At 42.1% G+C, this 26733-nt stretch overlaps 1 protein-coding gene across 1 annotated transcript in view; it reads right to left on the bottom strand.

Annotated features, from left to right (window-relative positions):
- The window catches only part of LOC146821928 (uncharacterized), a 477592-nt gene that overhangs the window by 137520 nt on the left and 313339 nt on the right, over positions 1-26733 (bottom strand). Inside the window, exons 17-18 of the mRNA XM_085609939.1 lie at positions 22621-22817; positions 12114-12150 (exon numbers count right to left, since the gene is read on the bottom strand). Of these exons, the coding sequence (XP_085466065.1) occupies positions 12114-12150; positions 22621-22817 (234 nt within the window). The remainder of the gene's footprint in view (positions 1-12113; positions 12151-22620; positions 22818-26733) is intronic.

A 26733-nucleotide genomic window follows, 5' to 3' on the forward strand; every position in this document is an offset into this window, starting at 1 on the left:
TACGTACACCCGTGTACGTGTCGAACCCCCCGTGTATGTACACCTGTGTACGTTGGAGTCGTACCCCCACCCGTGTATGTACGGTGCGTACCCTGGGGGTATGCACCGTACATACACGGGTGGGTGTATGTATGTTTGTTGTAACGCTTTTCGCCCTAAGTGGGATGGGTATTCCCAGACGTGGGACCCGTGCTCACTACGCCACTGGAGTCAAGCTATCCTGGCTGATGACGGCTGATAGCCAGAAACCGGTCCTAGGATGCTTGATTCCGGTCCAGGGAAGACATGGCTTGGCAGTTCGGGCTGGACTGTTCCCGTGAGGCACAGGGTCAAGACTGATTTGCATATGGCCATGTCTAAACTGGAGTGGTGTAGTGGGCAAAAGAACGATGGATTTAACCCAGATCTCTTGACTGGGGGAGAATGTCTGCATTGTCAGCATTCCGTCCATCAATTGTTTGTTGTAACGCTTTTCGCCCTAAGTGGGATGGGTATTCCCAGACGTGGGACCCGTGCTCACTACGCCACTGGAGTCAAGCTATCCTGGCTGATGACGGCTGATAGCCAGAAACCGGTCCTAGGATGCTTGATTCCGGTCCAGGGAAGACATGGCTTGGCAGTTCGGGCTGGACTGTTCCCGTGAGGCACAGGGTCAAGACTGATTTGCATATGGCCATGTCTAAACTGGAGTGGTGTAGTGGGCAAAAGAACGATGGATTTAACCCAGATCTCTTGACTGGGGGAGAATGTCTGCATTGTCAGCATTCCGTCCATCAATTGTTTGTTGTAACGCTTTTCGCCCTAAGTGGGATGGGTATTCCCAGACGTGGGACCCGTGCTCACTACGCCACTGGAATCAAGCTATCCTGGCTGATGACGGCTGATAGCCAGAAACCGGTCCTAGGATGCTTGATTCCGGTCCAGGGAAGACATGGCTTGGCAGTTCGGGCTGGACTGTTCCCGTGAGGCACAGGGTCAAGACTGATTTGAATATGGCCATGTCTAAACTGGAGTGGTGTAGTGGGCAAAAGAACGATGGATTTAACCCAGATCTCTTGACTGGGGGAGAATGTCTGCATTGTCAGCATTCCGTCCATCAATTGTTTGTTGTAACGCTTTTCGCCCTAAGTGGGATGGGTATTCCCAGACGTGGGACCCGTGCTCACTACGCCACTGGAGTCAAGCTATCCTGGCTGATGACGGCTGATAGCCAGAAACCGGTCCTAGGATGCTTGATTCCGGTCCAGGGAAGACATGGCTTGGCAGTTCGGGCTGGACTGTTCCCGTGAGGCACAGGGTCAAGACTGATTTGCATATGGCCATGTCTAAACTGGAGTGGTGTAGTGGGCAAAAGAACGATGGATTTAACCCAGATCTCTTGACTGGGGGAGAATGTCTGCATTGTCAGCATTCCGTCCATCAATTGTTTGTTGTAACGCTTTTCGCCCTAAGTGGGATGGGTATTCCCAGACGTGGGACCCGTGCTCACTACGCCACTGGAGTCAAGCTATCCTGGCTGATGACGGCTGATAGCCAGAAACCGGTCCTAGGATGCTTGATTCCGGTCCAGGGAAGACATGGCTTGGCAGTTCGGGCTGGACTGTTCCCGTGAGGCACAGGGTCAAGACTGATTTGCATATGGCCATGTCTAAACTGGAGTGGTGTAGTGGGCAAAAGAACGATGGATTTAACCCAGATCTCTTGACTGGGGGAGAATGTCTGCATTGTCAGCATTCCGTCCATCAATTGTTTGTTGTAACGCTTTTCGCCCTAAGTGGGATGGGTATTCCCAGACGTGGGACCCGTGCTCACTACGCCACTGGAGTCAAGCTATCCTGGCTGATGACGGCTGATAGCCAGAAACCGGTCCTAGGATGCTTGATTCCGGTCCAGGGAAGACATGGCTTGGCAGTTCGGGCTGGACTGTTCCCGTGAGGCACAGGGTCTAGACTGATTTGCATATGGCCATATCTAAACTGGAGTGGTGTAGTGGGCAAAAGAACGATGGATTTAACCCAGATCTCTTGACTGGGGGAGAATGTCTGCATTGTCAACATTCCGTCCATCAATTGTTTGTTGTAACGCTTTTCGCCCTAAGTGGGATGGGTATTCCCAGACGTGGGACCCGTGCTCACTACGCCACTGGAGTCAAGCTATCCTGGCTGATGACGGCTGATAGCCAGAAACCGGTCCTAGGATGCTTGATTCCGGTCCAGGGAAGACATGGCTTGGCAGTTCGGGCTGGACTGTTCCCGTGAGGCACAGGGTCAAGACTGATTTGCATATGGCCATGTCTAAACTGGAGTGGTGTAGTGGGCAAAAGAACGATGGATTTAACCCAGATCTCTTGACTGGGGGAGAATGTCTGCATTGTCAGCATTCCGTCCATCAATTGTTTGTTGTAACGCTTTTCGCCCTAAGTGGGATGGGTATTCCCAGACGTGGGACCCGTGCTCACTACGCCACTGGAGTCAAGCTATCCTGGCTGATGACGGCTGATAGCCAGAAACCGGTCCTAGGATGCTTGATTCCAGTCCAGGGAAGACATGGCTTGGCAGTTCGGGCTGGACTGTTCCCGTGAGGCACAGGGTCAAGACTGATTTGCATATGGCCATGTCTAAACTGGAGTGGTGTAGTGGGCAAAAGAACGATGGATTTAACCCAGATCTCTTGACTGGGGGAGAATGTCTGCATTGTTAGCATTCCGTCCATCAATTGTTTGTTGTAACGCTTTTCGCCCTAAGTGGGATGGGTATTCCCAGACGTGGGACCCGTGCTCACTACGCCACTGGAGTCAAGCTATCCTGGCTGATGACGGCTGATAGCCAGAAACCGGTCCTAGGATGCTTGATTCCGGTCCAGGGAAGACATGGCTTGGCAGTTCGGGCTGGACTGTTCCCGTGAGGCACAGGGTCAAGACTGATTTGCATATGGCCATGTCTAAACTGGAGTGGTGTAGTGGGCAAAAGAACGATGGATTTAACCCAGATCTCTTGACTGGGGGAGAATGTCTGCATTGTCAGCATTCCGTCCATCAATTGTTTGTTGTAACGCTTAAGGGATTGTGAGCGGTTTCAGACTGGCCGACGGGCTCTTTGAGCCCATCGGAACCGAGTCAATTTCCCCGGCTAGTTTACAATCCGACCGCTGACATTGTAATTTGGTGGTCACAATGTACATTTTCCATGTCGGTTGGGAAGCCTACGAAGGGCGGCCGAAGGCTTTCCGACCGACATCGAAATAAGGCCCTATGGTAGTTTGAATATATTTCCTCTATTCAGGATGTCATGGTGACCTCTAGAGTCATAGAGAGATAAAAAGATGATAATAGTCCTATTCCTTTTTGTATTTTGATTAAATCCAGTGTGTTTTTCAAGTGAGTGAACCTTGATTCCAGTTTTTGTTCCTTGCTTTACTTGGTGTTGGTCCATACACAAATTCGACATTTGTGAATTTAGGCCTAAGTAAAAGTTCATACGTAGACGTAATTCCCACAATTTTTGGCATTTCACGTTGAGCTTATGTGAAATTCTGAAAAATTATGCCATTACCCCTCATGGCATGAGTCTGGGTTACTTGGAGAACAAATCCTAGCAAGGTAGTACAGAAAACAACGTGGATTAGCAGAACATGACTCATGTTCATGGCACTTGTGTTTTTGCATTTTTTATGCGTAACGCTCATCCTGGCATCACTTTTGGGCACAAGGATGTAATAAAACAATAGCACACAAGGTCAGATTTGTGTTTTGCATAACTTTACATAGTTTTACAAAATGTTGCACTCCCCTTGTTAAGTCTCTGTTTCTCATCAACATTGGGTTCTCAAATGTCTCTCTACTCTTTGACCAAAAATTATCTTTATGTGACTGGGCTTCAAATAGGATTGGCTCAAGCAAGCTACATATTCTGCTTTGCACTTTAGCACAGTCGGGAAAGAAGATTTGTGTTTCAAGTTTTAAGGGTTGGGTTTCAGAACGCTGGTTGTGAGTAATCACAATTATTTGTTGTTTGCTTACTAATGGCCTGATTTACAGTTGGCCAGACAGGTTGCTCCTTCATAAACGTGACGGATATCCCGTCCGCCATATTACAAGTGCATTCTATCCAATGCACTTGGAATACAGTGGACAGGAAATCTGTCACATTTGTGAAGGAGTAACCTGTCCGTCGAACTCTAAATCAGGTCCTAAGATTCCTATGACTGTTGGTTTTAGCTTCTTCTGTTGTTAATTTAACTATTCATTTCTCGGGATCTTGATGTTCGCTCAGGAGTTTCTCCTTGTCTTACTTCAGCATTCTTGTCATCACTGTATTCTGGTGTTTTCCGTGGATACTCATTTTTTGAATTGTTTGTTTTAATTTGAGATGCATCTTTTGTACCATTGTGTGTGTATGTTCATCTGTATACATCACATGTCTTATTACATACATTCTCTGGGTCTGATTTGCAAACTACACTTTTTTAGTCTTTTGTAGTACTAAAAAGGGTACTAGGAAACATGCTACAAAATGTAAGTTTTGCCTATACTTCTATAGGTGTGGAGTTCTCCACCCTGATTGCAGAGTCTTGTCACATGTAATTGCATCTAGTGTTCATACTACACATGGTCTTCATCAGTGTAAGAAGGTATTGGGCTGAATTGTAACTGGTTCTTTGTTTACTTGATAAAAAGTATATTCTGGCTCTTCAGTTTTTCTTATGGGGAGTGTGGGGGGCTCAAGGGGGTGGGCAGTATCAAGAATGCCAATTTATTCCTCACTAAGGTGAACAATTTTATCTGTATTTTTTCAGTTCAGTTCTACTGTAACTCTGGGTCATGTTTGATTGACTACACTGAGGTCTCTTGTGAAAAGAGATTGGAGTCTCAAATAGGTTCATAGGACATCACGTGACTTCTAACAGAACAAATTTGCAGGACTTAACAGGAATTGTTGTTATGGGTTCTGTAGATGGGTAGAGTAAAGAAGCTGGGTGACAAGGAGATACCAGTGCCTGATGCAGTTCACAACAGACTCCTGAGTCTGTTGTAAGCCACATCTTAGTCAAGGCACATCATGAATTTTTTAGTTGAATTGTTGTATGAATTTATATTAATCTACGTCAAATTAAATTTGAGGGTACGTGATTGAACATTTGATCACTCTTAGTTATTTCTTGTTGCTTCTGATTGTTTCCGACTAGTTTCTGAAAAACAATATCCACCTAGCACCTAACTCATGTTATTACACCTTGAAACCACATGGACAGCCCAAATTAATACAAGGGTTATTTCATGGTGCTAGATACACCACATACATAAACCACCTGTTTGACACTCTAATCCCCTTTATTCCTACACCGTGCACATTTAATGATACATCTGCTTGACCTCCTTTGCGTGGCTCCCCTTCTTTAAACAAAGTTCTTAGTGTCTGGATGTCCAGAAGTCTGGATGGATACACCCCCCCACATTCAGCTTGTCTGCTTGCCGCAGCTGCTGACTACCCAGAGTCTCCTACCCACCACCACCATGTCATCAGATACTGTTTGGTATCTGTTGAGTCTGCAGACAACTGGCATATAGAAAGACAGCCAAACAAATGTACAAGTTTGGGTCCACAATAGGGTCTTGTGTTCTGGTTACGTCGAGCAGTCGGCAGTCTGATACTTTGGATTCTTGGGCCTTGAACACTGCGCTAAAAAAAACATTGCATGGTCTGATAGTCTATGGGGAAAAAGCATCTAGCATTAATGAATCCAGAGGATAAAGGAGGAGCGAAAGAGCACCTGAGGTCACTTCGGCGACTGGAGAGTCAACACAACAGTTTAATGTGTACTGCTGGTGGAGGAGCACCTACCAACAGTTTAGTTCAAAGTTTTACTTTTTTTTCTTTCAAGGACAACTCAGTAATTAAAACTGTTCACACCTCCACAATTTTCCACCTAATGTGTGATGGCTTTAAACAGATAGAATGGCACACCTAAAATTAGCCCCGGCCAATGTACGTAGGAGCCTGGAAGGGGCTGGGCTGTGCTATCCCACTTGGTTCCCGCAGCAAGAGGTACTGTTTTTATTATATGTCTTATCCTTCTGTTCCTGATATGCACTTGGACCTGCTGGTCATTATTATCCGACTTACTTTAAATCATGGTTAAAAGAAAGGCATCACCCCTAAGCACAGCTACAGTGAAAAGAAAAACACTTGTGTAGACAGAATGCTAGGAAGGGGTATGGAGGTTATCAGTACTGAAATTGCCCTGATGGACAAAAGATTATCCATGCACCTTGGGTCTGTATTTATTTCTACAGGTAATGACCTAGCTCCGACATCAGCCATAAATTCACTATCTGTTTCGGCTGTGGGTGCTGCATCTCAGTTGCAGTCTCAGTCGCTGTCAGAGGTCATCCTCATAAACCCCGGTTATCCCCCTTTCCCTGACCACTAAGAGGATAATATGAGGGTCTCAAGCCACATGACATAAGGAATCTATTCCTACTATCTTATTCCCCCCTCAAACCAGTCTAAACCCCTATAATACCCTCAAGAATCAGTATGGAGCGTCTGATGGAAGATTGTTGCTTCAAGCAGAACTTCTGTCACTATTAGATTGTTTAAAAAGCCTTGAGCTACTGCTTTCAACCATTACCTAACAGTTGCGCCCGTCTGTTACATCTGTCACTATATCAAGTGCCAAAGAGGCTAGTGCCTAAGATTATGTAACCAGAGGGTGTGCTAAGTGCACACCCTCTGAAATGGCGGAAGCGGGGGCCCATTTCAATCTATACAGTTCCCTGGAATTACCCTCAATGTGGATCAGGTGGTGCCGGGTGCAAACTATTAAAAGGCACCCAAAATGCATCTCGCTCTTTCAAAATGGCAGCCCTCTATATTTTGGCAAGAAGGATGAGGATTTTGGCTGGCAGGACAAGAAGGAGGAAGAGACAGGTGAGGGTCACCCTGTTTGAACAGACAGGGATGAGATCTATGAAAAGTACAGACTCAGTAGTGAGGTAATCTGGACTTAATCGCTGAATTACAACCTCATTTCAGACCTCAACACTCAGGAGCAATGGAATCCCACCACATGTACAGGTATTGTGTTGCCTACACCTCTTAGCTTCTGACAGTTACAAGGCGGTCATAGCCATGGTAGGGGAATGTCACAAAGTGTCTTTTCCAGGATCTCTCGCAGGTTTCTGGACATTATGGTTAGCAAAGTTAACCACTACATATATTTCCCAAATTACCCTCAATTATTGCCGTAGACCAAATAAATGTTCTACCGAGCAGCACAGTTCCCCAATGTAATTGGCTGTGTTGATGGCACACATATTGCGATATTTGTCCCCCTCAGCAAATTAGTTCATATACAGAAACAGGAGAAGCTCACACTCACTCAATGTGCAGGTAGTGTGTGATGCCTCCTGTATCACAACAGACCTTGGGCTTGATTTAGATCTCAGTGTTCCTTCTCCATGGCAGTAATCCCATTGGTCTTGTCCTTTCTGCAATTGCTTCATTGAGCTTGACATTATTAGCAAATGCTTATTGACAGTCCTGATTTGTTTGGTTTGCAGGTGCTGTAAAGAGATGATGGATTTCTCCAGGCCACCAAACACAGGAGAACTCTCTGACACATTGTCTGACACATTCTCACTGTGGACTGTTGCTGTTTGCCTCTACACTGCCTGCGTGCCCTGCCAATAGAGATGTTGCTAGTGTCCCTGCTTTTGGTTCATCCCTCTTCACCGTCCACAAAGTCTGGTAGAGGTGCAACGGTTGCTCTCCTAGCAGTTGGAGTTCGAGTGATGGTCATATGAGCTGGTAATGGGCTGTCCTCCATTTCAACACGTGCGTCTGTAGCTTCTTCTGCCTCAATTGTTTCTGACACTTCCTGCGTGTGGTCTGCGGAAATGCATTTATATAGTAAGTGTAAATAAATGGTTAATGTCACTTCACTACATTGTTGTAACTGTGCACTATGTGTTTGTGACCTGTTTATGATGTACAGGTATGTGTGGTGTAGACATCAGCACAGAGTATAGCACGCAACTTTGGTGTACTACAACTGCCACAATGCATTTGCCAAAGTAGGACAAGCATCTCACTGGAGTTATGTATGCTGTGATGCTTTATTTGGGGAATTGAAAACATTATGTTATGTTAAGTAAGTAACAGTGAGTGTATTTAACCTGGCTGGTGTCCGCAGGATTGTAGATGTCAGTGTCTGATACTCCCACCACAATTTCTGGTTCCATTTTGCCCTCAATGAGTTTCTCCATGGGAGAGAGAGGGGTGTGTTTCGATGCTCCACAGTCTGTGCCATGACCCTCAGCTATCCTGCTGGCCACCTTCCTTTGTGTGGCATCTCAGCTCATACCAGCGTTTCCTGATCTTAGGTATGGTCTTCTGGGTCACACCAAGGTAGATCACCTTCTTCATTATGCTGTTCTATACCTTCGTCTTCTAGGATTCTGTATCAGAGCTCATCCATGTATGCCACGCATTCTTCTGATAGAAGCTCCAACTCCTTCTCAGAAAATGTGACCTTTATCTTCCTGCTGCCAGAATCATTGTCCCCCTCTTCCTTGGACACGGTGTTGTACAGGAATTACAAAAAAACACTTCAGATGGTGAGCCATGAGCACTCCTTTCTTTCAGAACCTTGCTAGGCTTCAGGGTTGTGACCAAACATCTATTTGTTAACTTCCTGGTCTGACATTATCATTCTGCATCGAAAATGCAACTTTTCCTAATTTGCAATTTCTTATTAGGAAATCACAATTTCCTCAATAGCTATTTCCTATTTGCAAGTCACAAAACACAAGTTTTAAACATATGACTCTATGTGCTCTGCTTTTCAGGACTTGCATATTAATGATAAAAACAGGGATGGGTGGAATGCCTGAATTAAACTCAGCAACTGGTAATTACTTAGGCCGCATACCAATCCATCATTCCAAGCTATTGCCACTGGCTGAGATTAATTCATTCAAGAATCCCCTCCATCACCTTTTTGTTTTTGCATTTGATGACCTAAGTGCGCCTGGTGTGCCCAGATGTGTGACCTAGGTGCACTGTGTCACTGGAACCAAGCTATACCTGGAGGAAGAGCCCTAATGAGGGCAAAACTGGTCCTAGGTTGCTTGTGTTCCGGTCAGGGAGAACCTGGCCTGGCATTGTGGCTGGGCTGTTCCCACAAGAAGTAGGGTCAAGACTGATTTGCATATGGCTGTGTCCAAACTGAGGTGGCATAGTGGGCAAAAAATGATGGATTGTGATGCAGCCTGATCAATTTGGCAGTGGCTAAGATTAATTCAAGCATTCCATCCTTCACCTTGTTTTTGCCTATTAAGGATGCATCAAGCTCCTTTTATAATGATAACTTTGTTGACACTATCTATACAAATTTTACAAAGTTGCTTAGTTTTTTTTAACTCTGCTTAAATCTGTTAGTTTTGGCTTACTGACTCAACCAGATTATAGTGTTTGTGGGGACTCATGTTTAACACCGAGAGTCTAGGAACAGAGCAATTAGATGGTTAGGGAGGGGAACCTGATCACATAGTCAAGGGATTGGGACCACACATAGCCCCAGCTGACTTTATTAATATTAACAGCTGTTCAAAGTGGAAGGACTTGTTGTGCCCTGCTTTAGAGGGAATGGCCATGCCCTCAACCAAAGACTACATACTCTCCACGCAAAACCTTTCTCTATTTTATTTCCACGGTTGCGTCCTGGAAACACACTGGGGAGACCATAATATATTGCTTTTTTATGCAGCCACAGATTTACAAGGATCTGTAAATCTAAGGCAGCGCGAAATGCTAACGCCACTGAAAAGCAGGTGTTAGATTGGTGCAACAAGGAGAAATACTTTTATTTTTCTTTGTTTTTGCTCTTTCTATGTGTGCTGCGGTGTGCAGCACACATAGATGGAGCAAATTGCCTTTAAGGTCCCTTTCTGCACATAAACAATCATCCCTGCAACACAGACACCCTTGTGCCATGGTGCAAGGGTGCCTGAGTTGCACAGAATCATCCCTTCAATGCAGGCACCCTTGCACAATGGCACATGGGTGTCTGTGTTGGATCTATGACAGCCTTTTTGTAGTGACAACACAAGGGAAAACACAGGGATACACCGTATTCTTGTGAATATGGTGCATCCCTGCTTTTTTAAAATGATGCAGCGTGGCGTAGCTAAATTGCTTGCAGCACCGCGCTGCACCATTTCTTTGTGAATATGCGCCCTAGAGACTCATTGGTAGTAAGCAAAGCGCATAAAAGCCATACACGTGCACTTAAATGTAGTAGGGATGAACTGTCAAAAAAAGTCTTGGAAATGTTAGAGGATGCTGCAACCATAACGAATAGAAAAATATTTGAAACATGCTGAAAAGGTTCTGGAAAAGGGCTGTCCCAACTAATACTTTGTGTAGTAGTATATCTGGTGATGTTTGGGCCACCATTTTAAATCTATTTATTGGCCCACAGATGAGGGGAACCTATTAAAGATTTTATTGAAAAAATTAGAAGGATGACAGAGAATGTCTGTCACCTTAATAGAAGTGGAGAAGGCTATTAGGGAAAGCCAAAGCGGTAAAGCCCCAGGGCCAGACGGTGTCCCTATTGATCTTTTTAAATGTAATATAGACATGTGGGGGCCTTTACTTACAGAGGTTTTCAATAGCTCGCTGTGAATTAATATCCCTGGTTCTTGGGCCTTCTTAATTATCGTTCTTGTCTTTAAAAAAATTGGACCATAATGCTCCTAAATGTTATTGGCCTATACCTTTAATTGACAGCTCTGAACTTGGGCAGAGTGTTTTTCCCACCTATAACAATGAGAGACTCAACATAAGATTTTGAGCCCTTATGAATACGGTTTATGCACATGGCTGGGTACAGTGGAACAGTACTTGGACTTACGCTGGCAAGTAAACCATTACAAAGTGCTGCCCATTGTTCCTGACCTTTCAGCAGCTTTTGATTCTGTTAACCACACAAAGCTATGGCTGCTGCTGTTAGAACTGGGCGTTGATGTGGCTCTGGTGAATTTATTTATAATCTGCATGAAAATTAAGCTACCTAAATTCACTTTGGCCCATTTGGAAAACTGTCGGATCCTTTCTCACTGGCCAGGGGTGTGGGACAAGGCTGCATTTTCGCACCATCAGAGTGTTATTTGACAACTCCCCCTAAGGAATTACTCATTTCAGGGGTATTGATATATCCATAGCGGGTGAACTGACCAGGCACTATGAGTTGAACACAGAAGATCCCTTATAAATGAGAAATTACTAGGGGAATCAGTCGTTTTGAAGTCAAATCTCCTGGTTATTTTTAATTTCCTTTTGTGTTTCTGCTTGAAACACCAGTAGCTCTTAGCAGTAGTAGTCTCTTGGTGAAATGCGATGGATCTGCAGGCTTATCATGCAGGAGAAAATTCTGATGGCGGTCAGAAATTGCAACCATCCCCATCAGACTAACAAGGCAACTAAGGTAATGAGGACCACAGAATCTTATCTGTGGGGATATTATACCTCCTAATTCATGGTTTCCAATGTCACAATGAGGGATAACATTTGTGAATGGTTTTACTGCACTGTTTAAGCATGCATATTCCTGCATTTTGAAAGGTTTTACGGGTGCTAATTCCCCCTCTTAATACCTGGGGAATTATTGTTGTTAAACACTGTTGGTCAGTTAAAAAGTTGCACACAATTTAGAACTATTTAATATGAGTCTTGCAATGAGGGACTGTGTCAGGAGCCTGTCGTAAAATCTGATGGAAATTGTGCAAGAAAAATGGAGAATAAATTTGAAATTTTTTCATAACTTGCAATCAAAAATGTATTGCAAACTCTGTATGCCGTCAACTTTTACTTTACAGTAAGCCTCAATATAAAAGGTTATGTTAGTAGTTAGTCACACCTGTGTAAATCAAGTCAGAAAATTGCAGATTAATGAGGAGACTGCATACTACATTTTATGCCAAAAGTGCAAGTTTTGAGGCACAGATTGTAGTCCTGAATTACAGCTAAAAACAATCAGGTCACACTTTCTTCTTCAACTGCTGTTTCAACAAGTACCCTCTACTATTTTTCGGATGACTCATTACTTACCCTTGGAATCCTGCAGATATGCCTTCTCCCCAGTTCCCTGGAAAAACAAGGTAATAGACAATGTTAACTTTATTAGCAAAGTGCATCCTAAGATGACAGACACGGTTATAGATATATATATATGAATTCATATGTCTTAATTTCAGTTAAAAAGGAGAAAACAATTCATTAGGGTACCATTACTAGTAAATTATTATAGGGAATATTAGCAAGGGCCGGCGATAATTATCGCTAAGCGCACTTAGCGCTAGGATCATTATCGCCGGCTATCGTGGAATTTTATCACTGAGATAGCATGCTATCAGCAACGCTTATCTCAAAAGCGATAACATTTCTCGCACTAACAGTCAAAAGTGAAATTATCGCTGGAAATCCAGCGATAATCTCACACATTTTGGCGTTAGCTTGCTGATAAGGCAGGGCATACTTAGCCATTATATCCACCTTACATTGGCTATAATGGCTAAGTCAGGGTGAAAGCAGGCGTAAGGAAAGTAGCGTTAACTGTGGTTAGCCCTACTTTTCTTATCGCTATGCCTGTTAGCGATTCCCTTGATAATTTGAGAAATGTCGGTTAACGACATTTCTCCAGTTATTTTGGGACGGAACGCCCACTTTGCATCTCATTAGAGATGCAAAGGTGGGCGTTATGGGAAAGGGAGCTAAAGCAAAGAATCACGCGTTAGCGTGACCTTGCTGATTAAGCGATAAAATTATCGCCGCTTTTCGTCTAAAGCGGCGATAATTTTTTATCGCCAGCTTGCTGATATGCCCCTATATCTTTGTACCTTTGGGAATAATACGACAATATTTTTTTAGATAATCTGTGTATTATCGATATTTATTAATGTACAATATTTACATAAGTAGATAGTTATACACTTCAGACATAGCCATATGACAAATGAAGTTCTTCACAAGAAACAAGAAACAGAATAACAAAGTGAAAAGCAGCAAAGATAACCTACGGTGACTGGTGAAATTAGTCTATGAAATAGGATTTTGAAAAAAGTATTTTCCCGAGAGATGCAGTTTAGAGTTCATCATACCATCTCAGGTACATGGTTCCAAAGTTTTGGTGACTGACAGGAAACGATTTAGCTCAGCATTTTAGATTTTTAATTTTATACATTGTCCTAGTAGAAATTGTTTACTTTTTGAGTCTTACGTTTCTCAATTAGTGTGAATATCATCTTTCAAGTAGTGAGGGAAACACTACGGGGCTCATTAGGATGGCAGGCGGAAAAGCATCCTGACCATCGTGGTCGTGGAAAAGTACCGTCCGCAGGTAGCGCGGCAAAACCCGCGGTCGGATTAGGATGGCCTGCCTGAAACACCCTACCGCGGCCGTCGGATTGCAGGATTCACCGGCAGAAAAGCTGAAAATCCATCCGCGGCGGTCGGATTTCCTGTGGAAAGGCCAAAGACCGCCGTTTATCCAGAGGTCATGAACACATGGAGCTATCCACAGTATTGCCACCGCCATCCCCAATTGGCCGGATTCTCTGCTGCGGTGTGATGGGCTGTTTGAGGCATGATGATATGACTGGCGGTCTTCATCGCATTCCGCACGGCGGTAACTCTCTATCGGCTCCCTCCGCTACCGATGCGGACTGAGATATCTGGCGGAACCACAAACACCGCAGCGGACGGGAAATGGGCTTTCAATGCCCATCATAACACGCCGATGGAGTGCAGAAAAGGGCATTTTCCGCCGCCTATGTGTAGGACTTTGTTGGTAAGACCTTCCTTTCAAAAGTGCATTCTGGCTTTAATGGGAAGCCATTGGAGGCATTATTTGATAACCCTGTGCAATGAACTCGCTCCGCTGCCGGAGTTTGCAGAGATTTGTTAACCACGCATTCCATTAAAAACACGGAATTCAAAAACTCTGTCAGCTACTAAACTACACCAACACATGCTTTGTTAAAGCAACTTTACATGCTAAAAAGAATAAAATCAATTCACAAAAGTGGACTTTTAAAATGATTAATATCAGGCAATGAGAGAGGTAATGATTTTTGGGTCCCCCCTAACCAAGGGGGAGGACCAAGCATATGCCTTGAACACAAAGAGTATATCATGCTGAACGATTCAGTGGTGGTCCCATCCTCTTAGGACCACCCCAAGCACAGTTCTGGGTAAAAATCCAATCCCAACCAAAGGCCCTGCAAAGCATTATGGGACGAGATTAGCAGTGGGCGGTGAATATAATATTATAGTATCCAATATCAAAATAATTCTACAAAGAGCTGCAGTTCAACTAGTCGTTACTAGGTGTCCCTCACAAGCCAAATGCAAAAGCATTGACCTTTTAACATCAATCTGCAGTTCAACTAGTCGTTGCTAGGTGGCCCTCTAGTCAAATGCTAGATTACCCACCATTATTTAAGAAGACCGCTGTCGACTTTGCTTAAGACCTACCTGTTGTAATGGCTTTCTTCTTCTGTGTTAATATGTATCTGTATATCTCACTCTGAGATGCTTGGTGTTCTGGAATGTCAGGGCCAAGCTAGATGTAGAATGTTGAAGGGCAGTGAGATCATTAACCTGCCGACAGTTGGGTGGATGAGCTGTTTGTACCTACAACTGAGAATAAACCAATGACTTCCCAAATCAAGCTTCAGCATCATTCTTCATCTCAAGAAATCACTTTTTAACACTGGCGACGACTGAGATCATCATCAGCTCAACTCCAACTCTTATCTTCCTCTGATGTAATCAACAGAGTTCATCTTCTACTCTCAGGAAGAAAATTACATCAAGTGAGATCTTTCCGTACTTAATTTCTCTCAAGAAAGGCATTTACTACTATCACTGACTTGGCTATACATAGTGGTACTTCCTATCCTGAGACTTTATTGATCACACTTGCTGCCTCGAATTTCTGACTTTAATCTCTTCTGCCTCATGAAACAACCGTCGTAGTGTGATTTTCACTCGATATCCTATATAGAAACAGGGCGTATAACGAATTATCCTTCGCTTTTGGCAACATTTTCATATATATATATTTACTCACGTTAGCCCTCGCGCTGTCACACGCGTATCTCCGTTGTTCCCCTACTTCATGTTATTGCTATGACGCTGCAACGTTCCGACTCTCTCTCTTTCGTCACTTGCCAAGATACAACCTATCGGGAACGCATCGTGACGAGAGGTGGAACGCAACGCTGATGTTTTGTTTTTCTAATCTTGTCCTGGATTGGCTACTTAACAAGCTTTGCCCGGATTGGCTGAATCCTTTATTCATGAGGCGAACTGTATCTTGATTGGTCGAGGCGCACAACAAACGCAATAATAATAGAAGTTGGACGTTGCTGGGCAACATTACCCTAGCTATCGCATCAGTGACTCTAATTGCGGAACAGCGACAAATACTCCCGATAACTTTAATTTTTCAGCAAATCTAACTCTGACATTCAGACTTCGCGTTCAAGAATGTTAAACATTTGATCTATTTGCTTTTGGACACGGACTGTTTGATCTTCCTAATTCAAGCGTGTCAAATCTTTAGAGCTCTCAGGTGTAATAATGGTGCTTGCTCACATATAGTTATATCACTGACACGCACAGTTATTTCTCATAAAGTTTTGCGTGTCGAGAGCCATTTACTTTACAGCGCTGACACGCACAGCTGTTTCTATTAAACCTTAAACAACGTACAGCTTTTCAAGCACATAATCTACCTTAATGGACTTCTACAGTGTATAATAGACTTTACTGCTACTTGTGATACATACAGAGGTACATTCAGAGATACATTCTCACAATTGCAAGTACACTCAATCACCATAATGACTTTGTGTAGTATGTGCATTAGTACTAATTTTTTTGGTGCTTTCCCTGAAATTTTCGCACTCTTTCTTTGATTTTATCTTATTTTTTTTAATCCTGCAAACAATCTTTACCATGCAAAACGTCACAGCAGCTCCTTTCTTTCTACAATCCCCAGGGGAGCCTCCCATTAAATGGTCCAAATGGAAGAAGGTTTTCGAGCGCTATGCTCGTGTATGTGGTACTTCTCTAAGTGTTGAGAGAAAGACTGCTTTGTTGATGCACTGTCTTGGGTCTGAGGGGCAAGATGTCTTTGACCATTTGCCTGATGTCCCTAGCGGTACTGGTTCTAGTCTTAACGAGTACGAACAATGTATTTATAAACTGGATGCTCATTACTTGCCAAATGTTAGCACAATCTTAGAGCGGTATCATTTTGGCAAGCGTATGCAAAAAGAAGAAGAAAGCATAGAGAATTATATAAGAGAGCTTAGACGCTTGGCGTCCAGTTGTAAATTTGATGCCCTAATGGATGAAAGAATACGAGATCAGTTCATGCTTGGTTGTGTATCTGAGAAAGTACGTGATGAACTTTGGCTGAAAGACGAACCTTCTTTGGATGAGGTTCTAGTAGTGGCAAAGAGAATAGAACACTCTCTTCAATGTGTAAAGGTGATCAAAAAAGATCTCAATAAAGAGGTGTCGGTGATTAATACCAACTTAGATTCAAAAAAGGAAACAGATAAGGGTGACTCTCAGGCAAAGTCACAATTTAAAGAAAAAAGTGCTAGTAAACCTCGTAATAATCCTAACAAAGGTGGGAAGTGCTATAGGTGCAATAGCACTTCACATTGGGCCAATGACAAGTCGTGTCCTGCTTTAAATGTTACATGCTCTCATTGTAAAAAGAAGGGTCATTTTGTGAGTGCCTGCAGGTTCAAAAATCTTTTAAAAAATGTGAGTGAAGTTTCAGATAGTAACATATCTGACCAACATGATTTCGAGTGTGGACAAATTGTGGTCCAGGTTGGTGGTGAGGGACCCCTTGATTTCATTCTTGTGGAAGGTCACAGAACTAAGGCATTGTTTGACTCTGGGGCCAAGATTACCATTGTTTCTAGTAAATTCTTTGAAGATAATTTGTGTGGGAAAGTCAAACTAATGAAACCAGACATTCGTCCCACTGCATATGGCGGAGATCCCATTGAATTAAGGGGATATTTTAATGGACTAATCGAGTATGTAGAGCGTTTCACTCCTGGGAAAGTTTATGTTTCTAAAAAAGGTGATAGCATCATCAGCTGGTGGCACCAAAAAGATCTTGGTGTCATGTTAGACCCAAACAATAATCCTCCCATCATTCTTAAAGAGAGAGGAAGCGTAGAGTCTGTGGTGGAGAGGTTTTCGCTACAAACTCTTTTGATAAGTCAATATCCACAAGTGTTTGGCGATAAGCTAGGCTGTCTTAAGGGCTACTGTCATAACATTAAACTTTCTCCTGGTTCAATACCAGTATCCTGTAAAGTCCGTAATGTTCCGTTCACTGTCAAAGAGGATATGCTCAAAGAATTGAATAAACTAAAGTCCCAAGGCATTATTGAAGAAGTAGAAGGAACATCATGGCTTGCCCCGGTGGTGGCCGCGAGGAAGCCTGACAATTCTTTGAGGCTCTGTGTTGATTTCAGACAACTCAATAAATGTGTTCTGGCGGACAAGTATCCCCTCCCAAACATATCTGAGCTGTTGAGTATGGTGGGTGGAGCAAAAATATTCAGTACCATTGATCTGACATCAGCGTACCACCAAATCTTGCTTGATGAGTCCTCAAGGGATCTGACTGCTTTTATCACGCCGTTTGGAACATTTAGATTTATTAGACTCCCGTTTGGGTTAGTTTCTGCTGCCTCAGTTTTTCAACGTGTCATGGATAAGGTTTTAGTCAACATCCCTGGGGTTTGTGTGTACCAAGATGACATCTTGGTACATGGGTCTACTGTTGCTGAACATGAAAGAAGGGTTAGGCAAGTGCTGGACAGGCTTACTACTCACAATTTAACTATTAAACAAGAGAAATGTAGATTTGGCCTCAGTAAAATTGATTATCTGGGTCATACTAGTGCGGATGGAGTTTTCCTAAAGCTGATCTTGTAAACACCATTAAAGACCTTGTGGTTCCCTCTTCCAAGGAGGAGCTCATGAGATTTTTAGGAATGGCCGAATACTACAATAAGTTCATAAAGAATTTTGCTGAGGTCACGTTCAACATGAGAAATTTGCTAAAGAAAGGAGAGAAATTTAGGTGGGATAGTTTGTGTGATAGAGAATTTAATGACATAAAATTGAAATTACAGAATGCTCCTAATCTCAAGAATTTTGACCCAAGCAAAAGCTCTATCATTTCTACTGATGCAAGTCTGAAAGGGATTGGTGCGGTCCTGTATCAAGGGGGTGTCTTGCCTGAGAATACCATTATGTTCATATCTAGGTATTTGAAAGGCGCTGAATGTCGATATTCAGTAATTGAACGTGAAGCCCTTGCTGTATATTGGGCTATTAAGAAATTAAAAAAATTCTTGTGGGGCACATCATTTGTCATAAGAACTGATCACAAGCCTCTTTGTGAAGTACTAACTAATAAAGGCATTGACTCTGTATCTCCTAGAATCTCAAAATGGGTGGTTGGTCTACAGGGGTTTAATTTCATTGTTAAACATGTTCCTGGTTCAGATAACATTGTTGCAGATACTCTTTCAAGGTTAGTTCCAGATAATCAACCAGACATACTAGACACAAATTCAGATCCATCTTTTGATCATCCACATGACTTTATCTGTGGGGTGGATTATAAAGTGATTTCTCGTGAGAGGTGGCTAGATGCTTGCAAGAATGATACTATCATTCAAGAGGTCTCTAAATTGATTTGTGATGGTTGGCACCGTAAAGGACAAGGTGGTGATTCTGTGAGAGATTTCTGGTTAGTTAAGGATCAACTTTCAAGTTGTGAGGGGCTTTTGTTGAGAGGTCACAGGCTAGTACCTCCGGTTTCTTTAAGGAAGGAGATTTTAGATTTAGCACATGAGGCACACTTAGGTATATCCAAAACTAAGGAGAGGGTGCGTTCTAGCTATTGGTGGCCAGGTCTTGACACACAGATTGAACATTTGGTTAGGGAGTGTGTCCAATGTACTCTCAGCGAGAAGGTTTTGAAAACTAGGACACAGCCCATGGAGAAAAGAACTCGTCCGTGTGGCCCCTGGAAGGATACTGCTCTTGATATTTTAGGGCCTATTCATGGAGATGGTTCAGACACGTTTATTATTGTTGTCATGGATTTGTTTTCAAGGTGGCCAGAAGTATCCTTTGTGAAGAATATAAATTCAAATACGGTTATTAAATGTTTAAAAGACTGCATTGCCAGGGAAGGAATTCCTGAGACCTTACTCACAGATAATGGTGTACAACTTGTTTCTAGAGATATGGAGACCTTTCTCAGTGATTGTGGTATTATTAATAAAAAATGTTCTTTGTATCACCCGGAATCCAATGGCACAGTGGAAAGATTTAACAGGGTCCTGAAGGAAACTGTGTCTTTAGCAAAAGCAAATGGTCGCAATTGGCAGCATGAGGTTTCAAAAAGGGTGTGTGTGTGTCGTTTTTCCCCACATACCACTACAGGGAAGTCTCCTTTTCTTTTGTTTCGTGGAAGAGACCCTGATACTTTCTTAGATCCACCATGGGTAAATAAGTTTCTTTCTAACAGGTCACGAGATGTTGATTCTACATCGTGGCAAGAGAAGGAAGATTTGAAATGTTCTAAGAGTAAAGAGAACAATGATGTTCGTCATGCTGTTAAGTCCACAAGGGTTAAGGTGGGTGATTGTGTTCGGATTAAAAGACCAGGTTTTGCTGTTTCTGGATCTAAATTCTCTAAACCTTTAAGGGTTACCAAGGTTTTCAACAATGCTATAAGAACAAGTGATCACAGGGTATGGAATCTGGGTCGTGTTGCCCTATGCAATACTATCGCGGGATCAAGTTTTCCTCACACCATCACGGAGGGAAAAGTGGTTCCTGAAGTCATCATGAGGCCCAAGAGAGTTTCATGTCTTCCCTCACATTTGAAGGATTATGTCACATGATTAATGTCACATGATGTTAGATGTATATATAGAAAATGTGTTATGTGTTTTGCTGTATAGTGTAAAGGAGGGAGATATGTTGTAATGGCTTTCTTCTTCTGTGTTAATATGTATCTGTATATCTCACTCTGAGATGCTTGGTGTTCTGGAATGTCAGGGCCAAGCTAGATGTAGAATGTTGAAGGGCGGTGAGATCATTAACCTGCCGACAGTTGGGTGGATAAGCTGTTTGTAGCTACAACTGAGAATAAACCAATGACTTCCCATATCAAGCTTCAGCATCATTCTTCATCTCAAGAAATCACTTTTTAACACTACCCTTTTTTATGACTATGTGAATTTTTAACCACACCCACACAGGTATTTAAACATGATTCATTTTGCACTTAAAGTAAAGCACAAAGGCCAGATTTACTAAGCATTTTAACTGTCACACATTTTCTAATTCAGTGTTTGAGACTGTTAAAATACTTTTTGGAAAGTGCTAATCCCCGTGCAAGAGTCGATAAACTTTTACTGACTACTAAAATAGAATTGCAAGCCTATACCAAGCCGGTATTTGGAAATGCATGTTGTAGGCATTCCTTGCCAATAGCAAAAGCGACATGTGTATCAACGTTTTTTCAACCTAAATTCAATCACAATACATTGAAAAATTACAAACAGAAAAATTACAAATTCTCCCTTTGAGACCCGTTCCCTTTGTGAATTAAATGAAATGTTGGAGAGTAGGTAGTGGTCCCCTGGAAACTCCAGAAGTCCAAAGGGACTTTTTGAGACTCAAGAATGTAGAAGGAGAATGGCACGGCCAAATAGTAAGCACTGCTGCTTTAAAACCTGCATACCAGTGAGAGAGGTCATGCTGCCGTCCAGGACACTTTTGTTTCTGGTGTTAGTTATTTTTCCTTTTTCTTAGAGAAATGCAGAATTGTCCAAAGGTCTCAACAAAACAGCACCAAAGGTACGAGGCAATGTACTCTGCAACTTCCCCTATTGGTATTTGTGAACTGGCATAATTTTGCTAAATTGGAATACGGATTAGAAAACACCTAGTATTTTTAAAATGGTAGAACCATACAATGATAGCATCACTGGTGTTATGATTCTGAGAATGACAAAATACTCCAAACATTAACAAATAAAAGTAACTGTAAATAATATACTATAAAGCAAATTACCTGATGGCATTAATATTAACACTTTGGAAGAACAGGGCTACAAATATATTGACATCAAATTCTATGGAGACCATTTCGTTGCTTTCTGATAATTAGTACTTCAGTAAAGGCTGTTTAGGCCAGTCATTCAAGAAATGTATGAACAAAATGTATCATAATTATTTATTTAACCAATATCAGTTTTCCACCTTATAACACTTGCTCAGTTAAAGTTTGTGAATTAGCAATCAGAATCTTTTAAAATGTTAATTGAAAAAATCAGTACATCTCCTGGAAGGTCTGAATATAACAAATTATTATTGTTGTGTTCTGCCTTACTTGTATTGATTTGTATACAGGTTATGTATTTACAACTGTGGTGACTTGTCCTACCTTTTTATATGTGGAGCCCTCTGCCTGACTGCAGAGTTTCAGCTATCGTACATTTAGTATTGACTCGTGCTTTGTGAATAACAAGAAATTGAACTTACACAAAAGTGTAGGTTTACTTTTGTAAATCAGGCCCTCTGATGCTAGTGCTCTCATAAATAACAATATGTGTTTTGTGACTGTATTTCTTCTCTTAGAAAACAATAAAAAGTAGGAGGCACATTAAGTTTTTGTAAGCATTTGTATTTCTACCAACCTTCATAGGTATGTGCAAAGTTCAGAACCCAATTCACAAAAATCCTTTTGCAAAACGAAAGGCCTATCCTATCATTTTAGGTGCAAAGCTTTCCACCCCAATTGACTAGTCTCCAGAGTTGTAAACTGATTATTAACTTGTACTTTGTGAATACCAAAAAACCATGTAAACTTACACGAGAGTGTAAATTTACTTTTGTGAATCAGGCCCATTCTGTTTACAAAACAAACTTCTTCAACTAAATGTATACCTAACAGCCTTCATTAAAATGTGACTGGAATTCAGAACAAGATTTGTGGAGCTACTGGCCACGTATCCAACTTGCTAAATGCAGGTAAATATGTGGTTCAATAATGGACTGTGATTCGGGAAACATGTGCAGAAATTAGGAAAGCAATACTAATTTTCCACATGATATTCCCTAATATAAAGGCCTATAGGGAGTCTTACCACCCAGAATTAAGGGGCTTAAGAAAGTGTACAAAAAACTAATCTTTCCGGTTAGTTTTGGTAAATAGTCTACTTCTGTCTATTCATGCTTTAGAAACACATTCATGTTTAAGAATTAGGGTAATATCTCTGTTATGTGCTTTTTCTGGTTATTGTAAAAACAGCTTACGGACCTGTGGTTCCTTCTTATTCTATTGAGATCTGTTGTAGAGTTACCAATATCAAAGCATTGACCACTCTTTATGCTATTGGTACAAAGGACAAGGCAATGCCTAGTTGAAGTGTAGATACCATGAAGTAGACACTCTCAGAAACAAAATGAGTGATAATGGACTTACTCAGCACAGTCCTTGCTCTTTAGGAAGATCCGTAGAATGAACGTTACGTCCTTCTCTCTCTCCACAGTAAAAGGGACTAGCACATAGTTTCCTGCAGGTAAGTTGAAGAAGGATGTGTGCTCACGCCCTGCATAGAATTTGAGGCCTTTGGACTGATTTCGAGAAAAGAATTCCTGTGGCAATTTATCAGATGGGTTCTGGAAATGAGTAGCAAAGAACTGCATCAACATCGCAATAACAGACAAGAGAAAGGTTATAAGGACACAATAGAAGACCTAATCTACTGATATAGCATAATTAATAGACATAAAAAAAATCGCAATATGTTATAAACTACAATTTAGATAACATACATTTATATATGTAAATGGCTTTACGTTCAAGCCATAGTTGTGTAATTTTAAGTGAAGAAATCTGAGGACAGTGGAGGACATGGACATTTCAGTGCGATTGTCTACCTTTGTAGGCATCCTTAACTATGGAGGTGTAAGCCCAGACATTGCCGAGTTTGTAGGTATTCACAAACCACTGCTGGCACAGTTGCATCCCGGATGTGGTCTTAGATTTAAAACGATTAGGGGCAGGAGTAAGTGGGAGAGAAGACCCCAAAGGCAGTGTAGAGTAAGAGTCTACTGCAAAGGAAAAAATATATTCCCTTTACAAAAACAAAAAGCATTGAGCAAGTGCAAAAGGACTTGTGCATTACAATTAAGCCTGCACAAATTTACACTGTTTATATTTCTGTATATGTAAATACGCACCTTAAGTACCTCGGTAAAGCTGTCACAGTCAAAGTTTCCCAGGAGTGTTACTGGAATTCATTAATTAGAATTTCTTTAAAAGGCTGGATTTTACTTCAATTATAGACATTACCTTAGGCGAACACTTTCTGAATGAAGCTCAGTGCGATGAACACCTAGGGTTTTGTTCCTATGAAGCTTTGTGATGCTACAACTATAAACAAACTAGCGCCGGATGTGTGAATCATTTCGCCGGTTAATTGCTTTATGGCATGTACCAACCCTCTTTTGTGAGTCGGTAACGCATTACCCAGTCACAAAATTGAGTTTGTGAGTTGATATTAGAAAGGGGCATGTTAAGGGCGTCCCTTCCTAATAGCGAGTCGCACTGGTATGTAGGAATGTTTTGCAACCGACAACGCGATCGCAAAACATTCTCAGTTACCATCAACTTCAAGTACCTATTCCCCTCTGTGAATGAGGGTGAAAATATTATTAAAAGCAGTCAGAGATCCAATAGACCACTGCCTACACTTAAAATATTAAGAGAAAAGATTTAATTTTTATTTTTGTAATACAGCCTATTTTCTTTTAAGGAAAATGGTGTGCATTACAAAAACAAATATTGCTTTATTAAAAAAACACAATTACAGACATGGTGGTCTGCTGAGCCCAGGAGGCCACCATCCCTGTTATTGTAGCCATTCCCAATCGGTCGCAAATTGCGACCTGCCTCATGAATATTGACGGGGTAGGTCGTTTGCGACCCACTGGCAATCGCTAAATGTGTCTGAGACACATTAGTACATTTGATTATGTGAGTCTTGCAATTTGTAAAAACTCACAATTAGAGAATCACAAAATGAAACGGTCATACATCTGGCCCCAGGTCTGTTCACCGTTCATTCCTTTCTGCTCACTTCTAACTGCTGAGAACTGTCCAAAATTAGAAATATTAACTAACACCAGAGTCTTTGCTATATTAGTAGAAACTCGTCAAACCTAAAATCACTTATGACATACCCAAGTGTAAAATACATTGAATCCCAGCTAGAGGGTGCATTCTTTGGACCTGTGAAGGATGCATCATTAACCTGTCCAATCCCATCAAGCTAACCCAAGGAACACAATTAAAACTGCAAATCGTGCTAAACAATAACGTTTTTTTTTTCTTTTCTGTTTTATATAGCACAAACCCGACCCAAAGGTATCAGAGCGCTTTACAGGAGCACCAGTTGCATTGGAGATGGACATATTAATTTCTAGGCATGGGGAGATTAAGTAATTTACCCAGAATTACAGGATGTTCGAGCCTCCCACCAGACTCGAACCTGGTTTCCCAGCTTTAAAGTCAGCCGTTCCAGACGTTCAGACACACCCTCTCCCTTTGCTATTAATAGAAGCAAGGTAAGAAAACAACTACATTTATTTATTTCATTAGTCTTTATTGTCGATTAGTTTCATCATAAAAAGACAGTTTACAAAATGATCAATACATACAATATTAAGTATAAAAAGAAGTCTGAGAGACACAAGTCAGATAAAAACAATGATTAAACAGACTCTACAGACTGATGTTTCTTGTTTCTAATAATCCAGGCCCATCCCAAGAATTTGGCCACAGCCACTACGATACATTCACTAGTATCAAATCTTAAGATTTTTAGTGCCTCAAGTCCCTGTCTAGAGCCCAAAGTGCGACATATGGGTTTAAGCCATTTAGCCTGGGGAGCGGCATAAGCCGGACAAACGAAGAATATATGACCCACTGTTTCTTTACATTCTGTGCACCAGCGACAGGAATCAGAGGTCGCACCCTTCCAATTTTTGGTGAATGATTTGATAGGAAGGCTGCCAACCCTAAATTGATGATAGAGTTTTCTATCGATGGGCCTAGTAACAGTGTCCCAATATGCTTCTAAAATAGGGGCGTTTTTCTCCACGAGGAACCTGCCTGACAAGGACTCCGCTGAGACTAAGGTAAGTTGTTTTTGATAGACCATTGCCCAGTAAAGGCTTTTAAAAACTTTTTTGGGGGGAAAAGGATTGGAAACTGGATCGGTCCAAAGAATACCCAGGCCCATATAATCCAATAGTAAGCTAACTTGCTTAAACCACAGGATATTACCTGCGCCCAAGATGGCACGGACGTCCAGAAATGCCTTTGCATAGGGCCCTAATTCTGGGACCGTCCAAAGTCTCCTCCAAAAAGCCAGAGGTTTAAACCTGGCAATGTCATCAAAAGAATGGCATCCAAGATCAAGCAATAATGGTTTTAGTGGGGTAGAACAGGGAAGACCCGTAAGAAGCCTAAAACATTTGTATTGGGCCTTGACCAATGGAGAGAGATCGGAAAAACCCCAGAGTTCGGCGCCATAAAGGATTGCTGAATTAATCCTAGCGTTGTAAATTTTTAAGGCAGGGCCTATAGTTTTCGTCTGGGATTGTTTTTGTTCTTTTATCAGACACCCAGAGAGTTGTGCAAATTTGAGGGATAAAACATCTATTTGTGGCTTCCAGTTTAATTTGTTTTCGAAAACAACCCCCAAATAAGTCATGACATCGGTACGTTCGAGGGTGTCATTATTCATAGTCACTTTGCCGGCCACGCATTTCCCTTTATTAAACACCATATGTTTAGTTTTAGAAACATTGACGGACAAATCATAATCAGAACAAAAATTAACAAATACGTTCAGGGCCACCTGTAGGCCAGACAGGGTCTGTGATAGAAGTAGGGTGTCATCGGCAAACATAAGGAGTGGAATTTTTGTACCTCCCAACGAGGGGGCGTCCGTGGGTGTGGATAAAAAATACCTTACAACACTGTTAATGAATAACAGAAACAGTGTAGGCGCCAGGACGCATCCTTGCCTGACACCCCTATTGACTTTAAACCTGTCAGTGACCTGTCCTTGGATCCCCCAACGTACTTGAGCAAAGTTGTTATCATGCAACCTAATAACCATATGCAGGAGGTCAGCAGGCATCCCTAACTCTGCTAGAACAGCCCTGAGTTTAGTCCTATTGACTAAGTCAAAAGCTGACCGAAGGTCAACGAAAGCGGCGTACAAAGTACCGCCGCAGAGGTAAACCGTTTTCCAGACGATCAGTTGGAACTTGAACGCCTGGTCGATAGTGCTAGTGCAAGGTCTAAACCCAGCCTGCAGCGGCGAGATGATATTCTCCTGCTCTATCCAAGACTGGATTCTAGCCAGGAGCATCCTAGCTATGATTTTTTGAACCGAGTCAATTAGACTAATCGGGCGGTAGTTCCCTGGACAGGTGCGATCGCCCTTCTTAAAGATGGGCAAAATTTCAGCGCCCATCCAGGATTCGGGAATAGCGGCCCCCTTAGCTATGGCGGTTGCCA

This window comes from Triturus cristatus, chromosome 6, assembly GCF_964204655.1.
Source record: "Triturus cristatus chromosome 6, aTriCri1.1, whole genome shotgun sequence".
In the NCBI taxonomy this organism is placed as follows: domain Eukaryota; kingdom Metazoa; phylum Chordata; class Amphibia; order Caudata; family Salamandridae; genus Triturus; species Triturus cristatus.